This window comes from Anoplopoma fimbria, chromosome 9, assembly GCF_027596085.1.
Source record: "Anoplopoma fimbria isolate UVic2021 breed Golden Eagle Sablefish chromosome 9, Afim_UVic_2022, whole genome shotgun sequence".
NCBI classification, from domain to species: domain Eukaryota; kingdom Metazoa; phylum Chordata; class Actinopteri; order Perciformes; family Anoplopomatidae; genus Anoplopoma; species Anoplopoma fimbria.
In genome coordinates, this window is record NC_072457.1 from 7,045,395 (window position 1) to 7,073,242 (window position 27,848).

A 27,848-nucleotide genomic window follows, 5' to 3' on the forward strand; every position below is an offset into this window, starting at 1 on the left:
CATCTCTGGCACATTACCAGGAGTGTGACACCAGATTAAAATATCACTAATCTCCTGATAATATCATCACGTATTGGTACCTGATAAACGCTTTTTGCGGCACTAAAAATCACGACGAAACTCCAAAGAATTTCGAATGACAAGCTGACAGGAAAGAAATATATTACATAGATATGATGAATGACTGCACGTTCTTCAAGGCAGCAATATGTCTACGAGCTGTTTTTAATGGATTTACGAAAACAAATGTGAATTTATGACTTCCCTGAGATAATTTAGGGAAACCTGCACTAGAACAGAGTGCATTAGTTTCTGACTGTGGCAAGTACAGTGGTGGGTTTTAGAGGTTTTATGGCAATGGGGAAAAAGTGAAATTACACTGGTATTGCTTTTAAATGTTTTGCACAAAAAATGCTCAAGGCAGCAAAAAAGTTACAAATGAAGTAAGTGTCTCAAAAACAATGGAATAGTGATATGAATCTAATAAGCAACTAAACATTTTAAATTAAATAATTTAACCACCAGTAGTGAAATATTTCACTCTAAGAATTATCTATCTCAATTTATGTGGTTTAATTCCTCTCTTTATAATTTTCGACAGGTTATTTTCAGTCGTGCAATTTCAAGAACATGCAACCGACCATAAATAGAATTGATCCGACCTCATTCTTAAAAATGATGTTCTGTCAGTCATGTAATCCCAGAAAGAGAAACTCAGATGAATGATCATCTGCACACTTCTATTTCATATCTTGGAAAAAAGTATTTGGAAATGCACATGAAACATGAAATCATCTTTTTGAAAGAGGGGAATTCATACCAAATTAATTAAAATAGATTTTTCTCCAAGTAAGTTATTTTATTTGCTCAAGTTTGGTGGGATTTTTTAAGATTCAAATGTCACAATTTGGTGTTGAGTTTCTTGTCAGATTCAAATCCTCATGGCTTATGTTTGCCTCCATATAGAGATAGTTGACCTCTCATGCAGACACCTAATTTGTGTCCGGGATGTGCCGGTTTAAGTCATTTTAGTGTTTAAGAAGTAGAAGTTAACTTTTTTCCCTGGAAACTACCACAGTCTGTTCCTCCCTTTTCCTACTTTTCTGTCACGCTGTCACAGTCCTACAGCAGGTCAGCTTTGACCTCGAGTTACCTGATTAGCAAAATAACCTAAGACTCTTCAAACTTCTGTGAGGGGGAAAAAAGTAAATGTTTGCTCTGAGCAGGGAAATGTGTTTTCAAGTGTCAAGAGACATGCTGCATTCCCGTCCCAAATGACATTCTGAGGTTCGGCGGTAATGCTGGTCGCTTTGTCGGACCTCGTCCACGCTGCCGTCCATTACATGCTTGACTGCGTCGTGTTAAATGCTATTCTGTGTTTGCTTGGGGAGCGCGAGGCTGTTAAATACTACAGTAGACTTAAGCATTGGGATTTTCCTCATGTTAAATACTAAAGTAGTCTTTGTTAGCATCGGGAGCCAATGTATGCAAGCTAAATGCTAGTTCTGTGTCAATCCTGGGAATGGAGAGAGTCCATGTTCGGTTGGTGGATGTGGGCTCTGGGACGTGTCTCTGTGTTCTCAAACCGAGGAGCTTTCAGTGCTTAAGGGGCTGCTGCTTGTTAGCTATTGAGGGACCTGCCTTTACATTCTGTTAGTGTCAAGAGAATTTTTTATGCCGTGTCTCCGCTATGAAGGTTGCCGACTGTGCTCGTCCCTGTTCACAGCTTTCAGCGATGTTTAAAGAAGGATGTTTGATGTTACATGCCTGAATATTATGCTCATAAAACTGTTACTTCTGAAGTCTTAGCATATAGTTCAAACGCCAAGAAATCAATGTGTAGATTTATTTCTGTGCCATTATATTGTCAATACTTCAAAAGCTTCTGTTCTGTAACATCACCAGCTCTCTCTTTCCTCTCTGTGTCTATTCTTTGGCTGTGTTACTTCCTCTGTTGGTCAAGTGGCAACAACTTCCTCTCCCAGGCTAAAGGTGTTTGTTTGTAAGTGGCTTTCCTGAGCTAATTCTTTGTTAGCAGATGGATTCAGAGTCGTGTTTGTTTCGCACTGGGGTTTGCAGAACATCTGCTGAGCATTTCCACAGAGCTAGGCTGCAGCAGAAAACGTGCGCTGTGTAACAGTGTAGCTTTTTTAGTGCAGTTTTAGTGTTTTACTGGCCCCTGTTTAGTGTGCCCACCTTGCATCCCTGTAACATACTAACCTGCAGTGTTTAATTAACACTAATTAGGCTTATGAGGTTCAACATTGCCAGGTGTGAATTAGCTTATAATAACATCCACTGTAATGCCCTGAGGTGACCTTCCTGTGCCTCAATTGTATGAATTTTTAAAACACTAGAAAGGCAGTCTGTCACCCCATATGCACTTTTTATTTCGGGCATGTATTAAACATAATATCGCATGCTAGAGACTATAATATCTTGTATTCAGATGCACTGGTATGTTGTACTAGATTAGTTTGAATTAACACCCTTTTTGTACACAATACCAGCCTTTTATTAATGATGTTTAGGATGGCTCTTTTGATTTAATGGATAGTTCACGCTGCAGAACTTAAGCCCTTATTTCATTATCTTAAGTTAAAGTCATTCTATGTTACCTAAAACATCAAAAATTATTTACTTTTGAGACATTATTTTTTCCCCCTTTTTTTCAAAAGTCATTTTATTGGCTTGTTAGTTATAATTTGCATGTATATTTTGATTCTATTGTCAACTATGATGCTAAGATAAATTAGTGTCAGAATGTTTTATGAGTTAAGTCAAAGCCAAGCATCTCAGGTCAAAAAACAAGAGTTTTGCATTAGGCCCCCAAAAAGCTAGAACCGGCCCTGCTAGTCGGTGCACCTTATAGTTGAGGAGCTGCTGGGCAAGAAGCACTTGTCGTGGGGAGAGAAGCAGCATGTTGCCAAGGACAAAACGCGATGAAGAGATCTCATTGCAGTCTTATTACCCATAGGGGATGAAGAGGAGTAAGTTATTAAATAAGACATCAACTCTTGTCCCAAAATTCTGTTTTATCCTCCACGATCCTATTTTCCAAGCCCCGGGACAAAGAGACGTTCTGAAACTCAATTCCTGGGACCAAAGTTCTTGTTGCACCTTGGTTATGGATGTTTGCATGAATAAACATAAAACATAACTGATCTACATGGGGGAAATAGTCCACTCATGTGCCAAACACAACATCAACATCTCCAAAACATCATTTCGAGACGTGGAAAGGGGAGTCCTCCAGGGGAAAGATCTTGTAGTGTGTTGCCGGTCAGTCGCGTAGTGTGAAAACTACAACCACACTGTGTGAACGGTACAGCGATCCGCGACTTTGAGAGCCATGGTGTCTTTAGTGCCCCAGTAGGCAATGTGACTTCCATATGTATATATAATGCTTGTACTGTTAGGACATGTCAAATTGTCTAAAATTGTTGTACAATGAACTGCACTGTGTATTCAATTCAATTCAATTCAGTTTATTTTGTATAGCCCAGAATCACAAATTACAAATTTGCCTCAGAGGGCTTTACAATCTGTGCACATGCGACATCCTCTGTTCTTCCCTCACATCAGCACAGGAAAAACTCCCCTAAAAAACCCCTTTAACAGGGAGAAAAAAGGAAGAAACCTATGGGAGAGCGACAGAGGAGGGATCCTTCTCCCAGGATGGACAGAATGCAATAGATGTCATGTGTACAGAATGAACAGCATAACAGAGATACAACACATTCAATGTATATGACATAAATGATTCATATAATAAGACTACTTATAATAACAGCAGCAATTATTACAGTAGAATTATAGTTTGAATTAACACCCTTAAAGTATGTCACTTTACCGGGGAGAAATTCTCAGCCTCATTATTTGGACAGCATCTAATTGTTATGCTTTCTCATACACCCTCCTCCAAATGCCCCATGAAAGTATTCACTTGGATTCCTGCATGGTGAATGAGACAGTCATGAACTGAAGCTCAAGTAGGATTTACCAAATTAGTTATAGATGTTACCTGAACCTGAAAACCTCAGGGACTTAGAGGAGACTTGTTCTGCACCGTGCAGCCAGTGGTGTTAAATATTCCATTCACAGGAATAATGTGGGGATCTATTTCAATCTCTCCACCATATTATTCTGCATTTGTAGTACCGCCGCTGTAACTTTTTTTTGGGGGACTTATTTTGCATGTGACCCTTGCACACTTCACTTTGTTGACACAGGACTTATTTTGCAAAGCCAGTTAGTTTGCACTTTTTGTGCAGACTTAAGTGAGATGGTACTTAGCAGCATCTGGGGGCATACTTTGTCAGGCCAACTTAATGTAGCTGCGCCATCCAAACTGACCTACTGCATTAAATATTAATATAGCACATTGCTGGCCTCATCATCATCGTCCTCCTTACCGCCATCTCTTTTCTCATTATTCTGCATACTAGCTCCATCCTCTTCTTTTTGTGCTGCCCTTATGTCATGTGCTCTTCTACCAGCCTTTCAATTATTGCTCTTAGCTGCTGGTTGCGTATTTATACAGCGTATTTGTCTCTCTCATCCACCTTCACTTCTTGTAGGACTCAGCTCCTCCCCCTTGTAGCCCACATGACTCCTTCTCCCAATCATTTCTAGAAATGTGTCAGTTCCTCTCTCATTAGCCTGGATCTCTACAGCTTTCTCTACACTTTCATACTTTCTTCACTTGATTGCTGTAAACAAAAATTCAATTTGACATGAAGTAGCATGTGTCTCTGTGTGTGTGTGTGTGTGTGTGTGTGTGTGTGTGTGTGTGTGTGTGTGTGTGTGTGTGTGTGTGTGTGTGTGTGTGAGGGGGAGAGAGAAAAAGTGAGATGCTGTCTTGCTGTATGTGGTGTATTATTTAATGGTATGCTGGATCACTAGTAAAGCTATATTTTGAGGGGCCTTTGTGTGTGTGTGTGTGTGTGTGTGTGTGTGTGTGTGTGTGTGTGTGTGTGTGTGTGTGTGTGTGTGTGTGTGTGTGTGTGTGTGTGTGTGTGTGTGTGTGTGTGTGTGTGTGTGGGCGGATTTGAAACTACATGAAGTTCACTGTATTTGTATAATTGATGCACAATGTCATCAGTAAATCTCTAGGTAGAGTATGTGGGTTATAATGTGGAAATACATTTGTGTGTGTGTGTGTTATATTTGTGCATTATTCATAGGTGAGCTCCATGGTGGACTTGTGAGATTTGATGTGAAGATGCAGGTCTGTGTCAACGTCTCTTTTTATCCTTTATAATTCAGTAACCACCAGAAACTATCATCTTCCCCTTTCACCTCTCAGTCTTCGAAAAAGACTCAGACTTCAATTCCCCTCTCCTCATCCTCTCCTCTCCTCTCCTCATCCTCTCCTCTCCTCATCCTCTCCTCTCCTCATCCTCTCCTGTCCTCTCCTCTTATCCTCTCCTCTTCTCCTCATCTTGACCTCTCCTCCTCAGATTGTGAAGGTATTTAAAAGGAAGTTTGTGAGTCAGACCACGATGACAGTTGTAAATATTAAACATGTTAAAAGCATGTTATGGCATGTAGCACCATCGCTGCAATATCTTCAGCCTGTCAGCACATAAGAGTGACTGTGTGTGTGTGTGTGTGTGTGTGTGCGCATATATGATCCCTCACAATTTGACCTCAGCTGTGTTTTGGTTGCATGTTGGGTTCATTAGAAGCTGTTTTGATGTATTTTTGAATCCTGTGTTCTCCTCAGTGGGATCAGTCTACAGGAGTTCTGGGCCTCTCCTGACCTTCAGAGGAGGAATCTGATCTGGGACATTACATTACAGTCATTTAGCAGACGCTTTTATCCAAAGCGACTTACAATCAGTAGTATATTACATATCATTCACCCATTCACACACTGATGACAGGCTACCATCAAGGTGCTACCATCAGACTCTAACTAACATTCATGCAACATCCAGTCCACACCGATGGACCTCAGTGGTTACCAATGTTCAGCCCAGATTATCTGATAATGTTAGGGGTTAACATATCTCATTGTGTTACCTTGCTTCGGTGAAGGTAACACAATGAGTTATTTTGTATTAAGGCTGTAAGTAATTATTATTTTCATATTTGATTTACGTTTAAATCCACTTTGTTATTCTTAAAATCCACACAGCTCAAGGTGACATATTCAAAAAACTGGTTTAATATATTATATTATAGCTGGATAATCACACAGGTTTCGAACTTTTCATCTTAGCCACACATATTTGGAAGAGAAAACAAAGATGAACGGCCAAATTATCAACCAAATGGCTGTAAGTTGTTAACTGTCACAGTAAATGGAACGACTTTGTGGTTCACCTACTGTACTTGACGTAGTTGTGCGTATACAGATTTCCTGTTTAATGAAGAGAAATTACTGACATTTATCAGTTATTAATACACAATTAAACGTTGGGTGAGCATTCTACGGTAGGGAAAACTAAGTATGTGTGCTAAATGATACTTGAGGCCCTGCAGTTGGTATCGGCTGTACAGTCATACATCTTTTCTTGGCTTGGCGTTCTATCTACATTGTAATTGTGAGGCTAACCAACAACCAAGTTTCATCTGAATGCCATGGTCGGCCCAGTGGTCCAGCTGTCATCCCAGCCAGTAGTCTAACATATAGTTATTACTTTTATCAGAACACATTTCCACACCTTTCTCTGACCAAATGCACATTTAAATGATAATAATAACTTTATTTATATAGCACCTACTGTGACAAAGGGTTTTACAACCAAGAACAAATGAAAGATCACAATCAACAAATGTAAATAACAGATAAAACAGCAAAAGTAAAAAAAATAAAAAAATAACAGATAAAAGTTCACAAAAACAACAAACAAAACAAGTAACATTTAAAATAATTAAGAAAAAGCTTACTGATAAAAGTGAGTCTTGAGAGCTGATTTAAAAGAGGGCAGTGGGTTTTCTAGTCTAGGTTCCTCAGGTAATCTATTGTAAAGGATTGGAGCTCGAACACTAATGCCCTGTCACCCCCGGTCCTCAGCCTTGACCGGGGAACAGCTAACAGGGCCTTATCAGAGGACTTCAGGCTACATGTTGGTACCTGAGGAATTACAAGCTCAGCCAGGTAGCTCGGTGCCGTAGCATGCAGGGCCTTAAAAGTCAAGATTACGAATTTTTAAATTCATCTTTAAACGACCAGGCAGCTAGTAACAGGGAGGGTATAGTAGGAGGGATACGATATTGCTTTGGTGATGTAGTTAAACGTCTGGAGGCTTTTTAGGGTTGTGGACACCCTGAAGCTGTATTATCACCTATTGGCCAATCCATGTCAACACAGCATTACAGTAAACCAGAGGAGAAATTAAAAACATGAATCACTCTTTGAAGATTATAATAACAATTCAATTCAATTCAGTTTATTTTGTATAGCCCAGAATCACAAATTACAAATTTGCCTCAGAGGGCTTTACAATCTGTGCACATGCGACATCCTCTCACATCGGAACAGGAAAAACTCCCCTAAAAAACCCCTTTAACAGGGAGAAAAAAGGAAGAAACCTCTGGGAGAGCGACAGAGGAGGGATCCTTCTCCCAGGATGGACAGAATGCAATAGATGTCATGTGTACAGAATGAACAGCATAACAGAGATACAACACATTCAATGTATATGACATAAATGATTCATATAATAAGACTACTTATAATAACAGCAGTAATTATTACTATCACTGTGCAATACTAAAATAAATTCTATCTATTTATATAATATTTTAGTTGTAGTGGATTTCTAACGTTTTTTTACACATTTATTATTCTTTACTACGTGATTACTTATTTACTTATTTATAATACTTGTTTTGAACTTTTTTTCGTTTACTTATGTCTCTTGTTTGCCGTATCCACTCTGCTAATGTAATCCTGCAAATTTCCCCGCTGTTGGACTAATAGAGGATTATCTTATCTTATCTTCTCTTCTCTTCTCTTATCTTATCTCATTCGAGCGATGTTTCTTAAGTGGAAAAAACACGACTGAGATAGCTTTTTTACATGAGACTGGAGATTGAGGCTGTGATCTAAAATAGTACCAAGCTCCGTAACAGTAGTGAAAACATGTTATACTGTCCTTGAATCCTTCCCTCACCCAAGGAAAGAGCAGATACTCGGTGGCTTGAGCACCCCATATATCTACATTGTATCTGTGTCTGCTGACCGACAGCGGCTGGACTCTACCGGTTCGGTTAACAGCTTTATCCGAATGCCACGGCCCCTTCAGTAGTCCAGCCACCATCTCTGTATTTCTCAGTTTCACCTCCAGATATAGTGGTTTCAATAATCCCGCTAAGCTGTTGTCTTGTTTACAACCGATCTGCTCATCTGACTGCTCATATGATCTCGTAGGATCTTTGTTGCATTGTGGTGATTAAATGAGGATAAAATAATGATAACCATTAATTCTCTAAAAACCACATACATATGACTCACGTAATTGTAAGAGCCAGTCTCTTACAATTACATGAGTTATCCTTTAAAAAATTACCAGGTTGCTTTGTCGACTGATTCATTGTTAAATCGATTGTTTCTGCTCTGATTTATATGCGATGGTCAGTTGTGGTCTTGTTTGTGTGAGGGAGTGGGCGGCTGCATGTTAGGATCTGTGCTTGTGTGTCCGTGTTATCTGGGTAAAAACTGTGGATGTGCCTGTTGCCGCACAAGGAGAGATTTGTGTCTTTTTTTCTACTAAATCTGAGTAAAATACAAAGCCGCACACACCTCCAGTCACACACACACACACACACACAGATGGAAACAGTGAGATAGATCTTTTTGAAGTACAATTTCATCCTCTCTCCTTCCCACTTTTCTCTCTTTTTTTGTAGCAGTGAAGGGAGGGGAGTTAAATCTCTGCGGGCTTTGCTTTGTGTGTGTGATGGCCTGAGCTGTGAGCTTTTTGTTAAACTGAGGGACAACACCAGAGGCACAATATGGGTTTTACCGAACACACACACACACACACACACACACACACACACACACACACACACACACACACACACACACACACACACACACACACACACACAAACACACACGAAGGTGGAGGTGGTGGGGGGCAGAGAGATGGGAGCTGACAGCTGATTCTCCATGTGTGTTTATGAGGGCTTTGATGTCTAATGTGTCACGTTCTTTGATGCCCTCTGTGGAGAGGGTGTCAGCGCATGTATATGTGTGTGTGGCATGTGTGAGTGTGTGTGTGTGTGTGTGTTAGTGTGTGAAAAAGAGGCACCTTTCGAGGAGGCTTGATGTTTGTGTCGCTCTTAGTCTTCTCTCTCCCCAGACTCTCGCTCCTTTTCCACCTCTTCCTGCAGCAGGTATCTCAATCTCACTCACAACACTGGAACATTTTTCTTCTCCATCTCATTCTCCCATTCAGCCTTTTATATATTTTTTTCTCTCCCTGTCTGCTCCTCCTCCTCCTCCTCCTCCTCCTCCTCTCTCTCTCTCTCTCTCTCTCCCTCCTCGCTGGTGGATGGGTGCGTCGCTGTCTATTTGTTGTGTCCCCAGGGGGAAAACCCAGCTCACACTTTATGCAAACATACACTCCGCAATCATTAGCAACTTATTTCACACTCACTTTGGGTTTCATTCCGTTTAATAGCTGCTTTTTTTGATTTGGTAACGCTCGCCGCCCGCCTCTCGCTCTCACGCTGACCCCCCAGTTTCCCTCCGACGCTGAGACTAAATGATTTAACTGTACGTGGCGTTGGGAATTAATGCTGGAAAATTCGGAGGCCATGTTTATACAGAGGATATCCTTTTACTTCCAATGAGGCCGCTATGAAATGACACCATATCTTTTGTAGTTAGTGTAACGCAGAAAAATGATGTTCAGCATAATTGATTTTTTTTTTCTTCTGTGGTACATTTAATACATTAGGGCAGTTCAATTATACAGCATCAGACACAATGAGCACGCAGGAAGAGCGTTGTTATTTGACTCAGTTAGGTTTGGAGATAATGTATGGCGGTTGTTTTATTGGTTGCTGAGGGTGGAAGTGAATCAAACCTGTGAGCTATGAGGCCGTTATCATCGAACAGTAGGGCCGTCCTGTTGCCAGCAGTCACTCTCTCTCTCAGTGCAGTCTGACTTGTTGACTCAATCTCTCAGTATCTCTTCCTCGCTTTCCCAATTTCCCCTCGTTCGTTCTTCTAACGCTTACACTCTCTCTTATCTCGGTCATTCTCCCGGTCTGACTCACTGATTACAAAATTGAAAATGGTTTTAACTCCACCAGGTTTTTTTTTAGTCTGATTTGCACTCACTCAAGCTCGTGTATTTTTTTTTTTTTTTCTCTCGCTCTCTCTCTTTCTTCTGTGCAATTAATTCAGTCGCTCAGATAAATCTGCTGACTGTCTCTGCTGCTGGCCTGTTTGTCATTGCAGGATGAGAAGTCCACGTTCTTCCAGTTCGGCGCCGCTCTGCAGCAGGAGGCTCTGCTCATGCTCTCCATCATGGAGGAGTACGACTGGCACGTTTTTTCTATCGTCACTTCCAAGTTCCCCGGGTACCAGGATTTCATCGGCACACTGAAGATAACTGTGGATCACAGGTAATGAACACACACACACACACACACACACACACACACACACACACACACCCACACACACACCCACACCTATGTGCACACGCTCACTCTCAGTTTTCATCCCCTAACCTTTAATTTACGGCAGCTGACAGGGTTAAGTACCCTGTATTATTTAATGGTGTACTGTTACAGCTTTGTGCGCTGGGACCTGCAGAGTGTGGTGACTCTCGATGCTGTAGATGGCGACCCGAACTCTAAATCACACATTGCACTCAAGAGGATCCAGAGTCCTGTTATACTGCTGTACTGCTCCAAGGATGAGGCTGTGTGAGTCCATTTTTCCTGTTTCTCTTTCTGTCTATCGATCACACGCTGCCAAAATCCCTGCAGCAAATCTTTATTAACTCTCCAACTCTACTCCTCCACAGGTACATACTGGAGGAAGCTCGTTCCTTGGGCCTGATAGGAGCCGGTTACATCTGGATTGTGTCCAGCCTCACCACTGGCAACCCAGACTTTACCCCCGAGGTAGAGAGGCCCCATATGTAGGAACAGGTGGCCGCCTCTGAGTGGTTTGTCGAGACGTGCAGTGTTTTTTAAGTCCAGGCTTTTTGCCGGTCATCTGCTCCCTCTCCTGTATATTTCTTTTTAAAAAGACATGAGGCTTTAGAGGTGCTGGAAAGAAGATTTTGACTGAGCTACACTAGCTGTTTCCACATGTTTGTAGTCTTTGTGCTAAGCTAAGCTAACTGTGTGTCATATTTAACAGACAAATAATTTGGTATCAATCTTCTGTATCTATCCAGAAAGTGAATAAGCATATTTCCAAAAATCTCAAACTATCATATTAGCTTTGTTTACATTCTTCTCTCTCTAGCTGAAAACATTTGCTCAGCCCCTAAATAGGATGTTTGACAGCATTACACACACATCCACTCTGAAAAAGAAGAACAGCAAAGTAGCTCTTAGCCAAATAGGATATGACTATATGCATAAATAATTCAAAGTGTAATCAGCTCAAATGTCATCACATTAACACATTAGAACTCGAGAAACATATCCAATGTTTGCTTACTTTGACTCTCAAATGTTTATCCTTCTCCTTTACTTGTCCATCATTCTCAAATCCCTTTTATTGTGGGATTTTTTATGTCTCAAAGATCTGCTTTCACATTGTGTGGCAAATTAAAAAGGAAAAACAAACTATTGTAAGGTAGATTGACAGACGAGCGTGCTGCCATTTTTTTTTGATGTTTGTTCAGTCTGGTTTAGAGAGACAAACTTAAGGAGCTATTTTGTTTCTCAATTCTTTCATTTTAATAGTTTCAAGATGGAGGCGCTACCTGAATGAGCGCTTCAATTTGCAGACAAACAGTCTGCTCACACTTCTGTGATAGCTAGATATGCATTATTTCATAAAGGCACATGGAACCAATAAATCATCCGCTTGACACCTTTGAGTGATATGTTTGTTTAAAACCTGGGGTAAAAAAAATGTAGAAGACAAATGAAATCCTTCCCACCATATGTTCCAGCTCTCAGATCTCCCCTCCTCCTCTCTCAGGTGTTCCCCCTGGGTATGATCTCCGTGTCCTATGACGACTGGGAGTACCCGCTGGACACACGGGTGCGCGACGGGGTGGGCATCATTTCCTACGCAGCCACCGCCATGCTGCGGGAGAAAGGGGAGCTGCCAGAAGCCCAGAGCAGCTGCTACAGCACGCCGTCAGACAGGAGCCCCGGGAAGCTCCCACCTAGTGCTCTGCGCAGGTGTGTGTTTGGTGTGTGTGTGTGTGTGTGTGTGTGTGTGTGTGTGTGTGTGTGAATGTATGAGAGTGTGAGGAGATCAAGGTCTAGGGACTTGCATAACTCTGCTTGTCTTTGTAGCTGGGTGTTGAGCTGTGTTACATAAGTCTTTTTAATGCACTAATGAGAGGGCTAGAGAAGAGAGAGGGAGTCGAGATGACAGCAGTGTTAAACACTGTGATGTCTAATGACATTTAACACTATTAGCTCTTGTGTACACGGCTGCTCTGTGTTTGAGCTCACTCTGCTGCCGTACACAAGCGACAATGAAGTGAACTTCAGGCAGACCTCCGTGTTGTCGCTGCTCTGCGTTAACTAGAGCCTACCATGACTGTGGTCTGTGTGTGTGTGTGTGTGTGTGTGTGTGTGTGTGTGTGTAGTTCTGTGTGTGTGCACCTAACTTCACATGACTGGGTGCTCTGGATGTCATTAAGTCAGGATTAAAGCAGCTTTTACTAGCTTTTTTTCTATTTCTTATTTTTTGTGTCGAGGCTCTGTCGATGGCACGTGTGTGTTGGTAGATGTGTTTGTTTGTGTGTGTGCGTGTGTGCATATGTGTGTGTGTGTGTGTGTGTGTGTGCGTATATGTGTGTGTGTGTCTACATGCACATATTATAATCAGAAGCTATTTATAGCCAAGTACGTTACACATACAAGGAATTTGTTTAGGTAATCTATTGGTGCGTAACAGTAAATAGTAGACAGCGTAAGTAAAATACATAATTTAAAAATAGATATATGAAAATGTACAATAAATTATGGTAACAAATAAGAGTACGTTAAAACAAGTATGCAATTAAAGTGTCCAAGTGTTTATTAATAAAGAAACAAAGGATGTGCAGGGTTGTATAACTGAGGGAAATTGTAGTGTCCAGGGGATGTAGGTGTCTAAGTCAATGGTTCAGTGGGGATCCTGAGCTCTTTTTGATGAACCCAACTGCGAATAAATCTTTCAAACCAGAAGGGGGGGACAAATGGGCCGACACAAAACCACATTCATACTGAGCATCCACAGCTGTAAAGGCACAGATACATAAATCTGTTAGCAGCTTTGCCTCCATTCAGGGTTTTTTCGGTGTGATGCTGTGACTACATCCTGAATAATAGGCATTCAGTGGCTAAAATATAAATTCAGACACTGATACAAAACTGAGTGAATACATGGAGGTCAGGCTGCTCGGCTCTGCACATCTATGATGACTTATGAGCCTCCTCATTAGAATGAGAGCCACAGTGTGATTTTCACCATTATGGCTTTATTATCCTATTCTTCTCTCCTATTAGCCCATTACAGTATATATCAAGGCATATACAATACCGGCGGTGTTGACAGGTTGATCCAATATAACTCAGACCTCAATAGGAGCTCAAACCTTTTTCCGGAATAATCTTTTCCGTCATTCTGTCAGAGGTACCTCATTTTTAACTTATTGAATGTAATTTGCATATTTGTCAAAACAACTGCAGCCAATTTTTGTGATAATAAACTGACAGGTTGGATTTCCCTGCCCCGGTTAGCATGTGGCGAGGCTGTGATCAGAATTCTGCATACATTAGTCTATATCCAATCTTGCCGCAGTGTGAATAAACAACGTGAAGTGGAGAGGAATAGGACAAAGTAATCTGCCGCTTAAAAGTCATTATCAGCCCCGTCGGATTCCCCGTCATTCTTGCCTGACAGGCATTAATATCCCAGACTCTGGTTCCGTTTATTTGGTCTTCACAATGGCACAGGGTTTTATTTAGGTTTGTCCTGGTAGTATATTTCGAAAAGGTTATTCTATTTGATGGAACCACTGTACCATGCAAACCCCTAAGCTGTCACTGTTTTCTGAAAAGATGCTCTCCGCCACAACACAGAAGTTTGGAAGAGCCTCCCCTCCTTCTTTATTCATGCCTTTAGAAAGTGCTCGCACAATGGTTACCCAAGAAGCTTTAATAAAAGGATGTGTTCTGCACATTGGAGTAAGTGCACCACATTTAAAAGATGCTATTTGCCATAGCAGGTATTTTTTATTTTAATATGGCTGATGCTGAAATTAAAAACATTGAATTTCTGGTCCATTCAAAACATTTTGAAAACAGTCATTTAAAAACTACAGAACCCCTTTTAAATGTAGCTGGACTTAATGTTTTATTTACATCACACAGGATCACAAAATGGAATGAATATACATTTTAAATTATGAATATATGAAGAATAATCTGCCTGTTTCACATGCCCTAAAAGAAAAACCTAGCCTCATCCGTTTACATCAAAAAACTTTTCCCCCAAAATGCTATCAAACCTGAAATAGGAGGAGACAGCAGTTCCCCGGAATAGACTGCCACAGTATTTCCGCTATACGCTATGTATTCAGCTGTGCGATGCACTGTGACAAGGGCATCACCTGCTGCACCAGGAAGATTTTTCAAACACAGAAATATATATTTGTCCTGACATGTCACCAATAGCATTACAACGTATAACGACAAAGGCAGGTTCAGTTATGCAGCACAGAAGAGTCTCTTATGTGAAACTTTGTAGGTTTATGTTTAATTATTTGGGCTTGCTGAGAGGGGAGGTTTACCCACGGCAGAGCTGTTTGGTATTTTTGCAGTGCCTGCATGCGCGGCAGACAGGGACCTTTTATTTACTCTTTACTCTGTGTGAGTGGAGCCGGCTTCGAAGGAGCACAGGCCTGCTTCCAAGTCTTTGGGAAAACAGATGATTAATGTACCTCTCTGTAATCCACTCTCCAACAACAATATGTATGTGTGTCGGAGTGTTGGAGTACAAATATTAGTTTTCACCTGCAGGGCGCACGCCAAACACAACATTCTCTTCATGCATCTTGACTTACTGTTGCAATATTTGAGTTTATGCGTGAATCCATCATGAGCCTGAGCTCTGACCGGCTCACATAAAAAAAAGAAGTGTGACTCAGCATCCTATTTAACTCATTGTTTCAATCTTTGAATACTTAAAGCATATTTTGAATGCATCAATTAAATGTATATCTGCATTAAATGTGTGTTTAGTAAGACTTGCACTTTCTTTGGAACTCATTTCTATAATTCATTATAAAAATACTTATAATGCATTACAATCTGCTTATAGCACTGTATAATTATAGTCTTAAGCATTCATACATATTGATAATTCTTTATAACATTAATGATAACACAGAGGCAACTTGACCTTGTAAGTCATCATAAAATGCTTTATCATTTTTTATGATTGCTATTATAGAGCATAATTAATTGTAATATTAGAATATAATATGAGCTATAAGCAAATTATAACACATTATAAGTATGTTCATAATGCATTGTAGACATTGGCGTCATAGAAAGTGCTACCAAAAATATATATAAATAAATGTTTGTTAATCAGATGAAAAGCTACAAATCTTTGACTTTTGTAATATTGTATTTTAGCCAGATAATATTTCAGTCATCCAGCATCATCCGTGGAAACAATGTTTGACACTGTGTCAAAATGAATCAAACTATTTGTAATAAGACAGGAAACAAAGCATCCACACAAGTGTGGTCTGTTTTGGGCAGCTGCTGTCCCTCTCGTTATTTGGCCTTTTTTAGTAAACTTCTTTAGACAGGCCTCTTCTCCCCCCAGTGGGAATTCATGCTATCATCCCAGTCTTAACACTCAGAGCATCCTCGCCTTCTGAGGATTGTTTTACTGGAGCGAGTGTATTCTTAAACCCCATATCACTGTGAGTGATACTGGTTCATTTACTCCTCTCTACTGCTTCACTTTAGCGAATGTGTAAATGTTTCAGGGAAAGGATCTGTTTGCGTATGCAAGATAGCTGTTGTGAGTAACAGAGTGAGGGCAGCCGTGTTGCACCAGTGGCTTGTCTCTCAGGCGTATATCTGTGGAGAAATCAATGCAGAATGCTGATTGGAGAGATATGTGGCCTCTGACTCTCCCTCCTCCTACACACAAAGAGATGCTCACACACACACACACACACACACACACACACACACACACACACACACACACACACACACACACACACACACACACACACACACACACACACACACACACACACACACACACACACACACATAAACACTCAGGCATGCATGCACACACAGTGGGTGAAGACAGCATTGATTTGAAGAGGATACTCTTGCAGTGATTATAGAGTGCTTTACTTGTTATTTCTAATGTATCTGCTCTTGTGCACGCATACTCACAAACACTCAAACAGATGCAAAACAACTGCAAATAACAGCTTCCTACTCTATTTTTCTGCTTCAGACACATGATGCATGTGTGGAATGAGGGGCGCGACTTATCCTTTACTCCAGATGGTTACCAGGCCAACCCCAAATTGGTTGTCATCGTCCTGAATAGTGAGCGGAAGTGGGAGAAGGTAACAAATGATCACAGTGGTGTTGCAAAAAGAGCACGGAAATTAAAAAGTCAAAACACTTTAATTAAGATGGCTATCCCTGATTTTGTTGTTGTGTGTTTTACCCACGCACACACAAACACGCACACACACACACACACACACACACACACACACACACACACACACACACACACACACACACACACACACACACAGATGGGCCGTTGGGAGAACGGAACGCTGTCCTTGATGTTCCCAGTGTGGCCGAGGTATAACTCCCACGGGGACGAGGATGCGGATGAAAACCACCTCTCCATCGTCACCCTGGAGGAGAAACCCTTCGTCATAGTCGACAACGTGGACATCCTCACCGGCACCTGCATGAGAAACTCTGTGCCCTGCCGCAAGCACGTCAAAAAGTAAGTAGACACACACGCGATGTGAACACACACACAGCACCAACCCGCTGCTCATACATGCTCAACGTTGATAAGAAAAGGCTCTAGGCCCTCAACTGGAGGTGATTCCAGACAGGTATGGAAGTCCTTCATATTAGACGTCAGTTTCCTCCAAAATGCTCACTAGTTAACTAGTTTGAGTTTTGTTTGACTTTACTAGTTTACTACTGAGACTTTGAGTGTTTACTAGTTGAACTAGTGAAAGCCAGTTACATTTGAAGTTGCACAAATGAGTTCTAATTAACTAGTCAGGCTCAAAATGTTTACTCATTGATTAGTTAACTAGTTACACCCACTTTCTCTTACTCGTTGTTTAGTCAAGGCAAAAATGCTGACTAATTGACTTGTTGTGGTCTATTTAGACTAGTTTTACTAATAATGTATGAGAGATGCAGCACATCACTAGTTAACTAGTTAGGTCAAAACAACTCCAACTAATGTAACTAGTGGACATTTTGGCCTGTACTTGCCTTGTTTGTTAACTAGTAAGGTCAACATAGACTACTAGTAAACATTTTTTATTTGTAAGCTGCAACAATACTGCCATTAGTTAACTAGTTACACACACTTTCTCTTACTCGTTCACTAGTCAAGGCAAACATGCTGACTAGTTGACTCGTTGGGGTCTATTTTGACCTGAGTACTTTGACTAGTAATGTATGACAGATGCAGCACTCACTAGTTAACTAGTAAGGTCTAAACAATCCCAACTAGTGCAACTAGTGGACATTTTGGCCCGTACTTGTTAAACAATTTGAGCCTCCATAGTTAACTATTGAGGTCAAAATAGACTACTAGTCAGTATTTTTTATTTTGTAAGCTGCAACATGCAGCCATTAGTCAACTAGTTACAGCTCCTCAGGCCAACATGTTAACTAGTGCGCAACATGCAAATGGAGAAGGCGGGATAATGACACAATCCTTGGTCCTGATTGGTAGGTATTTCTTATTTTGAACCGGAACCTCTATACACGCTTCTTCCCCACCTCCATCAGTGTAACTAGTGAGCGTTTTGGATATCACTAGTTGAGCAAGTGGAGGAAACTGTTGTCTGATATCAAGGACATGGAATTAATGCTCAAATAGCATTCTATAGACAGACACTTGTTTGTTCCTCCTGTTTGAATAAAAAAAGGTGACATAAGCAAAGTTGTTTCTTGGTCTCTGGAAAGCATTTAGCAGTCAATTAGTTTCCTGTAATCTTTCCACTGTCTATATACTTCTTTCTGTAGTTAAAAATGTACAGAATGATACGTTTCAAACCCGTCTCAACTTGTCTGAGAACACACTCGTCAATCAGCTGACCTTTGCTTGTCCACTTTTGTTCTACAAGGCTTTATACTGGGCCCACTCGTTTTTTACTTTACATAATAATGACTCATCATCTGTTTGTCCTCGAGACTGAAATCTAAATGTATGTGGCTGACAGTCTAATATTATCACATGGTGGTGCTGAAACACAAGTTAATACTAAACTCAGAATCTCAAAGGTCTGTGTTAAAACTTAGTCGTCACTATATGTTCTTTATGAAGACAAAGAGGTCTTGACTAGCCCCAGGTGGGTTTTGTAATGAGAAAAGATACAGGTGTTGCATTGTATACAAATTAGATTCACTGCAGCTTATTTCATATTCATATATACGACTCTACATGTCAGCTGAGGCAGCCGAGATGTACATCAGTGTTTTTCCCTGACATTACTCATTATTTTGTGTTCTTTGTCAGTGTTGTACACGAGTAAAACTCTCTTCCAACTTCTGTCAGAGAGTTTAACACATGCTGGCAAAGTAGTTCCCATTTGGTTCGTGGATAATCAATTCTGTCAGCATTAATAATTAATTGCTCTCTGTTGCTGTCAGCTCGCTAATGCCAATCTGTCGGTGTGCTTGATTTTTGTTTCTGCTATCACTGTAATTGCATGTGTTGCCCATTGTGCTCTTTGTTTCATTGTTCCATTAATTCAGTGTGATTTATTTTGTTTGTGTTGTTTTAGATGTACGGAACGTGTTGCTTGTTTTTTAGATGATACAATTACTAATTATTAATCAGTAATGCTAATCATTGTTTACCTTTGTGGTAAAAATAGACACATTAACATTCATCTCATTAATGTTCATCAAGGATGCATGATATTTCAATAATGTGTATATATTTATACTCTTTATTTTTATCAAATTTTAGACTTTTATATTATTTAAGATGAATAAGAACTTATTGTTGACATTTGTAAATGACTGATATAGAAGAATTGAAGTAATTCACAGTGAAAACCATTAATTTGATTGTCTGTGGTTTGAATTTCCCTTGTTGAAATCTTAGGATTTGCAATTTCAAAACTTTGATTTGGATATAAAATGTAAGTGTTCAGGGTTTCCAGCTCAACTCTGAACTGCTCTTACTTTACTTACTTTAATTATGAATGACTGACTGAGCAAAGCCAAAGGTTCAAGTTTGACTCTCCAGTTTGAATTTTGTAAACTTGCATTTTGAGATCATATGAGCAGCTGGATTATTGTTTTTGTATTTTTATATTAGACACTTGAAAATAACATACCTGTATTTCAGAAAACATGTTTCTGAAATTGCAAAAGAGCTGAAACAATTGTTGATTTACTGATTTGTCAATGGACAGGAAAATTAATTAATTCATGTCAAGTATTTTTAATAATCAAATAATATTTAATATAATTGTATAAATACCAAAGAAACACTGTTTTGGCTTCTTAGTTGTGAGGATTTGCTAATTAGATGTATTAAAGAAAATTGGTTTGAGACAGTTGGACGGAGAAAACAAAAAATCATCACCTTTGGCTTTCGGAAATTGATACGGGCAATCAATTCTTTTGACATTCTAACGACCAAACGATCAATAATCAATTAATTAAGAAAATATTCTGCGGATTAGTTGATAATGAAAATAGTCATTAGTTGAAGGCCTAAATTGCACAACTCCAAATTAGCTATTGGAATAGGGATGGGGATCGTTGTCAAAGTAAAATATTTATTACGCCTTTATTAATGTTTTAGTATTCAGGAGTGATTCAAGTTACAAAATTTGGTGTTTAGTTGCTCATAAAATTCAAAACTTTATTCCTAACTCAGGCTTCCATTCTAGGTATTAAAACCAGCCTTTTGGTTATCACATTTAAAGTCATGTCTATGAATGTGCAGTGCCCCTGAAAAGGGTAAATAAATACATAAATCCCAGCTTGAGCTGTACCTTGAGACAGAAAATGAAAAGATGCTTCATGTGGGACGCAGCCCAACCTTTTGTCTACTCCCATCTGGACTACTGCAACTCCCACCAAGCCGGGCTTGTAAACTATCCTTTTCAGCAGCTACAAACCATCCAGAACGCTGCAGCCTGCCCCGTCTGCAACCTCCCCAGGTTCTCCTTTGTCGCCTCTCCACATATCCCCCCCTCCCCACACCCTCCCTCCCTCTGCGCAGGCTGCCTGTAGCTGTTCACATCAAATTCTAAATTCTGGTCCTGGCATCCAAGGACCCTCGGGGAGTCGCTCGGGTATATCTGCAGGCGATGGTTTCACGTCTTCACCAGCCTGTGCGCTGTGCTCTGCTACAACGGGCCACTTAGCTCTCCACTCCCTGCGGCAGCTACGTCATCGCTTCACCTGGCCTTGACTCCTCTCTCTGACGCTCCCCAATAGTGGCATGTCCTTCCCAATCCAGGCGGGACGGCACAATTATTCCATTTATTCCATCCCTCAATCCCCTTAATACCCCCATTTCCCATATCGTTATTCTACACCTGCTGTTATGAAAACACCTCTGTTTACTTCGACGTTTTTATTCTAGTCATTAGCATTTCTTTATCCGACATGATCACTTCAGGATCACAGGATCATTTCATTATCTGTTGTCTGCACTAAGATGCTCGCGATAACAGCATCAGCTAATGGAATGGAAATGTTTCACAAATTCATATTGACTTTGTGGTGCTACCACATCAAATGTGACTATTTTTTAATGTATGCATTCAGTTTAATACTTTACCACTCACCACCTCACTGCATATTATAACACTTTCTCTAACTAAACCATTTTAAGATTCATTTGTGCATTTCATTTATAATTTCACTTTTTGGTTTGGGATTTTTGACACATCTACAGTGTAACTGTGTTACACATTCTACACGTATGTCGTACGCTTTTAGAAATCAGCTCAGCCATTTCAAAAGCACCATGATAAAAAAATACAATTAACTTTTCTCTTTGAAAAAACACTTGAAAGGCGGTTTATAGCAGCTGAAATGTGCTGCAGGCCTTTTTGATTGTGTAAACATATTATATTTCTCAAATTGTCAGCGAAAGTAAAACTTTCTCAAAGAAGCGTCCCTTGAATTCTTCGACATCTTGGGTTTTGCTCCAATTATCTGCGATATATGGACACCTCAATAAGAGCCTCTGCATGGCAAGAGCATTGCTTCTCTCTGCTAATTTCCACAATTTAGCTCACATCTGAGCTCATCTGTATACAGCCAGAGTACATAAGCATTAATCATAATTGCCGCGGGTTTATTTGACACTGGCTCATTATTTGCATTTGCATTGTGCTTCTGGTTGATCACTTGGCCGCTACACAGTCCAAATACACAACTAAAATCCATCTTTTCTGCAGTATTGTACTCATGTCCAACAGCATTATTGTCATGACTTTAATGAGTGTCAGAATTTCTACCAGACAAAATAAAAGAATTCCATTTTTCAGGAAAGCAATTAGGATAAAACATGATGGCAAACTCATTGCTGGCCACAGGAAAAGTGCAAAAAAACACAACTGTAATTACTCTCTTGCAAGATTTATTAACTTTTCTTTTCAACAAACAGAACCCACCATATTAAAGCGTTTCTGTCAGATGGACAGACAGAAGATGCAACTCACCAGCCTTTGAGTTTCTGACCCGTGTAGTCACGACGTCGCAGCACTGTAGGCGCGGACAATTAGACGACAGAATCATGGGGCAGGGAAAGTTTAACTTGTGACCCGATCGTCTCAACCTTCCTCCGAAGCTATCGTCGTAAAAGTCACAACGGTCACAGGCCAGGATGACTGGTCTGTTCTGAGCCCTTCGTTTACGTTACGTTTGCTGTTTTTCCGTGTCCAGCCATCCATGCCTCCATCCATGCGTGCATACATCCAACCATCCATAAGTGCCACATGTACTCAGTCACTCCTTCCATTTTATCTGTGTTTGTTATTACAAAAAAAGCATGGCATGAATCAAACAGATGCACTGTATGGGTATCTCGGGGAGTCTGTGTGTGTTTACGCAGTGACATAAGGACACAGAGAGGGCTCAGCTGGGAGAGCTAATGTATACATTATGTGTGCATTAGAACACCTCGGGCACATACTGTACACATGTATGTTTTCCTGAATACTACGCCATCTCTCTCTCACACACACACACACACGTTCACACACACGCACATTATGCTGTGCCACAGATACAGTCGACTGCCGCTAAAAGACCTTTGATGATTCACTTCTTTGACAGTCGTTTTTCCGTGTTCTCTGTGTGTGAATTCCTCAGTTCTTTTTTGAACTTTCTCTTGAATCAGCCAAAACGGCAAGTGAAAAGGTCACCTAGTTACGCTTCCAGTCCATACATGCTACACTACATCAGAGACGTTGACATGGGAGCGAAATAAAGTTTTCATGGACATACCTTTAAAAATGCCGGTGGAATTTAATAGATTATGAGTATCATTTGATCCAACGATTCAGTTTAGTTCAACGCTCCGAGGTCCTCTGGGGAGCGCTGTCAGAAAAGTTTACTTTAACATCAGTTTCCATTGCCTGCATCCTGTCTGTACGGCTGCTCAGTGTACGTACAGTAGGTAAACTGTGTGTTTTAGAGAAGAACCCCCTCACGGACGTAATCAGTGAAACACTTAGGAGGAGGGGAGAGAAGGATGGCGTAAAGGAATGAAGAGAGAGACGAGGGGAAGGACAGCTGATATTTTAATCATGTAGGTTGGTTGTTTTGCAGAGCCCAGCTCTATTTAAAGCCCGGCAGCATCTGCTCAGTACCCCTGTGTTTTCAACCACTGAGGGAAACGCATACACACACACACACACACACACACACACACACACACACACACACACACACACACACACACACACACACAAAAAAACTCCATATAAGCTCTCTCTGCCCTTCAGCAGAATTCATGGTTACTCTGCACTGTCATAATTCTAGTTTTACAGTTTGATGGAACCACCAGATGTGGAGCGAGCAAGTGTGGCAAGAGTACAGTCACAATCACACTCCACACCATGGAATGAACAAAATTGAAATGTCATCTGATGTTAAAAAATATGACCTAATTGTTGGTTGTGTGTGTCTGTGTGTTGCAGTAACAGCACAGCAGGAGGCTCCTACATTAAGCAGTGCTGCAAAGGTTTCTGCATCGACATTCTGAAGAAGATAGCCAGGAACGTCAAGTTCACCTATGACCTCTACCTGGTCATAAATGGAAAACACGGCAAGAAGATCAACAATATGTGGAACGGCATGGTGGGAGAGGTAAGTCCTGCATGTCGTTATGTGACTACCATACCACATTGGTCTGACTCTGTGTAATTATTATGAAAATATGCTTACATGCCTTCTTGGTAGAGGAGAACATCAACACCACTGCTATTTGTGTGGTAAATATTAAGCTGTAGCCAACTGGCTTAACTTATCATGGACTGGAAACATGGGGAACCAGCTAGCCCGGCTGTGTCCAATTGTACATAAATCCACCCACCAGTACCTCCATACCTTACTGATAGTATGTTATGTCTTCAAGCTATAGCTTCCAGTCGTTATGCTAAGCTAAGCTAACCAGCAGCTGTCTGTTTCTTCATATTTTCAGAGCGTAGCGGCAGCGATTATTTAGGAAATGGGGCACAACAGGGAAACTCAGATGCAATACAACACACACAGAGGGAGAGCAACTGCATTCTCTGCATGTAGACTTTATATCTCCTCAGAACATAGCAAATAGTTATTTGTTAGTATATTAACGGTCTGAATTTCAAATTAAGCACCTTTTAAATGACACATTCATATAATATAATATATCATTCAGTTGCATGATGCCAACTGCCATTTATATTGACTGTTTTACTTGTTCCTTCCTACATGGGGATATTATTAAATGTAATGATTGAGGATAATATACATATACTTTTTTTTCTGTGTGTTTTTGGCACACTCAGCCCTAAGCTCATTAATGTTTTAGACAACAATGGAGGCCTGTGGCACAGAGGAATTCGCTAATAGGCTTAAGAAACAGAGACAGAACTCGTTAGAAGAATCATTTCTGTTGGTTTTTGTCATTTTATGGGATTTTTGACTTCTAAGAAAAATGTGCAATATCTCCAGACAAACTGCAATCTGTGATCCAATTGTAAACAACTGTGTCAAACCACCATGAAACCTTAACACACAGGACTGGAAGCTACTATTGTCTTCTATTGACTCACTGATCTTTATATACACATTGTGACATGAGACAAAAAGATATCGGATGTAATAATGGTTACAAAAAGCTAATAATTTAATCACACTCTTACCTGTAATTTATATAGTCAATAACATTTCTTATTGGGGCTTTAAATTCCATAGAATCCTCTATTTAAGAGCAAAGATTACACTTTATTGACTCAACCACTTTAAACTAGGAGGGCACTCAGAGAGTCCAAACCTCGGCCAAGGCCAAAGCGCTCCAAAATGGAATTGGTTCTTCATTGGCTTCACCCTTCCACCAAATTTCATAAAAACCTCTGCCAACCTCCTTTGCAGAGATAATTAAAGCTAAGTGCTGTCACAGTAAAATCCCTAAAGGTTGAAAGTGAAACATAAAACGTCTGATAATGGAAGCTGACAATATGATCCATAGATTGTGGTAATGTTTACGCGAGCAGACCGCTGGGAGCCTGTTAGACGATTAAATCTGTTTAAAAAAAAAAAAGTACCATTTTACTGCATACTAAAAACAACATCTTTATGTGCAGAGTCTCCGTCTGTCACAATACATTCAGACAACCAGAAATGGTGGAACAATAAAAAAGACAGCTGTATCTTTACTTTTCATCTGATATGGCTGAAAATGCCCTCCAACTGCAGTTGACATTCTAAGCTCATACCCTCAGTCACCGTGATATTTCACATCCCCCCCCCCCCCAAAAAAAAAGAAAAAGAGGAACATATCAAAGACAAATTGTTTGATGTTGTCCAAACATTCACAGAGCTCACTATATTTATATGCCAGTGTAGGGTGGTGAGTCACGCACTCGCTGTGACTGTTCTATTTTTCCGTCCACCAGGTGGTGTATAAGAAGGCAGTGATGGCGGTCGGCTCGCTGACCATCAACGAGGAGAGGTCGGAGGCCATCGACTTCTCTGTGCCCTTTGTGGAGACCGGCATCAGCGTCATGGTGTCACGGAGCAATGGGACCGTCTCGCCGTCTGCCTTCCTCGGTAAATCCATCTTTCTTTTTGTCTGACTTTTCTCCGACTCTCCCGCAGTAAGCAGAACACTTTTATCAAATCCCCGTACATACAATGGAATATTTTAATCAGACAGTTTATTCTGGCCAAACTCCACTAGGACACTGACTTTATCTAGGCCTCAACACCCTAAGCACATTAATATTTCTAGCGGGAAGACGAGGAAGCAGAGTGCGCCAGCTGTTTTTTGAAAAGTCAGCTCCGACAAAGCATCCTTGACACCATCCTCTCCTCCTCCTCTTCCTCCTCTCTCATCTTCTCCCCTCTTCCTCCTCCGCCTCCTCCTCCAGTGGTTCAGATGACTAGAAGCTGAAGCGCTCCTCTGTGCTTCGCCTAATGTCTTGTATTGTCATTGGAGCGAGACGGGGAGCGAGGGGATGTATTGGACCATGCGCGTGTTGGTCACTGTGTATCAAGCCATGTGTCCATGTGTCAGTATGTGTGTTGTGTGTGTGTGTGTGTGTGTGTGTGTGTGTGTGTGTGTGTGTGTGTGTGTGTGTGTGTGTGTGTGTGTGTGTGTGTGTGTGTGTGTGTGTGTGTGTGTGTGAAAACGGGGAGGAGTGTGTATGATTCAGCACGAATATATTAGGATGTTTGCGTACTGAATCAAGGGGGTGTGGAGAATGAATGTGCTTTGGCCGTACGTATGTTAAGGGGTGAATGCTTTGTGTGTGTATTTATAGGATAGCACATTGTATGCGTGTGTGTGTGTGTGTGTGTGTGTGTGTGTGTGTGTGTGTGTGTGTGTGTGTGTGTGTGTGTGTGTGTGTGTGTGTGTGTGTGTGTGTGTGTGAGTGTGTGTTGAGCCTGGGCCAGGGTATCAGTGACGGTTCAGTATCCCTCGCACTCATATTAGAGGCACCTCAGTGCACAATCTCTCAACCCTGGCAGTCACATACTTCGACATACAGTGCCACACACACACACACACACACACACACACACACACACACACACACACACACACACACACACACACACACATACATACATTTTGTCTGGGTGCAGCATCTCTGGCACTCAGCCCGCTGAACTACACACCAAACACATGCAGACTCACACTCTCCCTCACACACTCTCACAGATCACATACAAATAGATCACATGCACATGCCCACAGCAGGGCACATCAGATCACTCAGAGTTTGATTCTTCTCTGCCCCCTCTCTGTCTCTCTCTCTCTCTCTCTCTCTCTCTTTCTCTCTCTCTCCCCCTTTTCCCTCTGCCGCCTCCCCCCCGCCCCAGGCTTCTCTCTCTCTCACAGCTCTCATCCAAGGGAATAATGAGAAATATGGAAATGAGCTCCGTCAAACTCTCTGTGACTAACTCTCCCTCTCCTCCCCTCTCTCACTCCATCTGCCTCCCTTTCTCCCCTCTCTGTGTCTTCTCTATCATCTCTGCCTCGCTTTGTCTGCCCCCATCGAGCCTCTTCTCTTTTTTTCGGTGTCTCCTCCTTTATTTTTATTGAGTCTGTCTCTTCTTTTCTCTCCATCCCTCACTTTTTTATGCCTCTCCTGCTCCTCCACTCTGTCTCATGAACTCGACTTCTCTTTAACTCTCTCCCCCCGTCTCTCTCTCTCTATCTCCCCTCTCTCAGAGCCCTTCAGTGCATCAGTTTGGGTGATGATGTTTGTGATGCTGCTCATCGTCACAGCCATCGCCGTCTTCCTCTTTGAGTTTGTCAGTCCGCTGGGCTTCAACCGCAACTTGGCCCAAGGCAAAGGTAGGCTCACACATACACAATCAGGAATATCACACCATCTGTCTCTCCCAGGAGCAAGAAGCAGAGATCCAAGCTTCCCCTGGAGCAAAGGAAGTGACCTATCATTAGTCTGACTTGAGACAGTTCACTTAATGTAACAGTGCCTTAACTATTCTCTCCTGAAGCTAGTCATGTCATCAAAAATCAGCACCTGGAGCTGCCCCGCTGGCTATGATTTGATGATTTATGTTGTGATCTGAAAAATTGGATTTGAGATTAATTTAACAACTAAATGACCTAAAGGCCGATGCAGGTGTTTCAAATAAATTATTTCTTTTTTATATGATTTTTTTTTTTTCTTTTAGCACACTGAACATGTGTTTAGTTTTCTATTTTTTCATCTCACACACTG

At 41.0% G+C, this 27,848-nt stretch overlaps 1 protein-coding gene across 1 annotated transcript in view; it reads left to right on the forward strand.

Annotated features, from left to right (window-relative positions):
* The window catches only part of grin2ab (glutamate receptor, ionotropic, N-methyl D-aspartate 2A, b), a 96,582-nt gene that overhangs the window by 57,397 nt on the left and 11,337 nt on the right, over positions 1-27,848 (forward strand). The window contains 9 exon segments of the mRNA XM_054604685.1: positions 10,427-10,593; positions 10,765-10,899; positions 11,001-11,100; positions 12,137-12,342; positions 16,652-16,766; positions 16,965-17,167; positions 23,592-23,760; positions 25,551-25,704; positions 27,332-27,457. Of these exon segments, the coding sequence (XP_054460660.1) occupies positions 10,427-10,593; positions 10,765-10,899; positions 11,001-11,100; positions 12,137-12,342; positions 16,652-16,766; positions 16,965-17,167; positions 23,592-23,760; positions 25,551-25,704; positions 27,332-27,457 (1,375 nt within the window).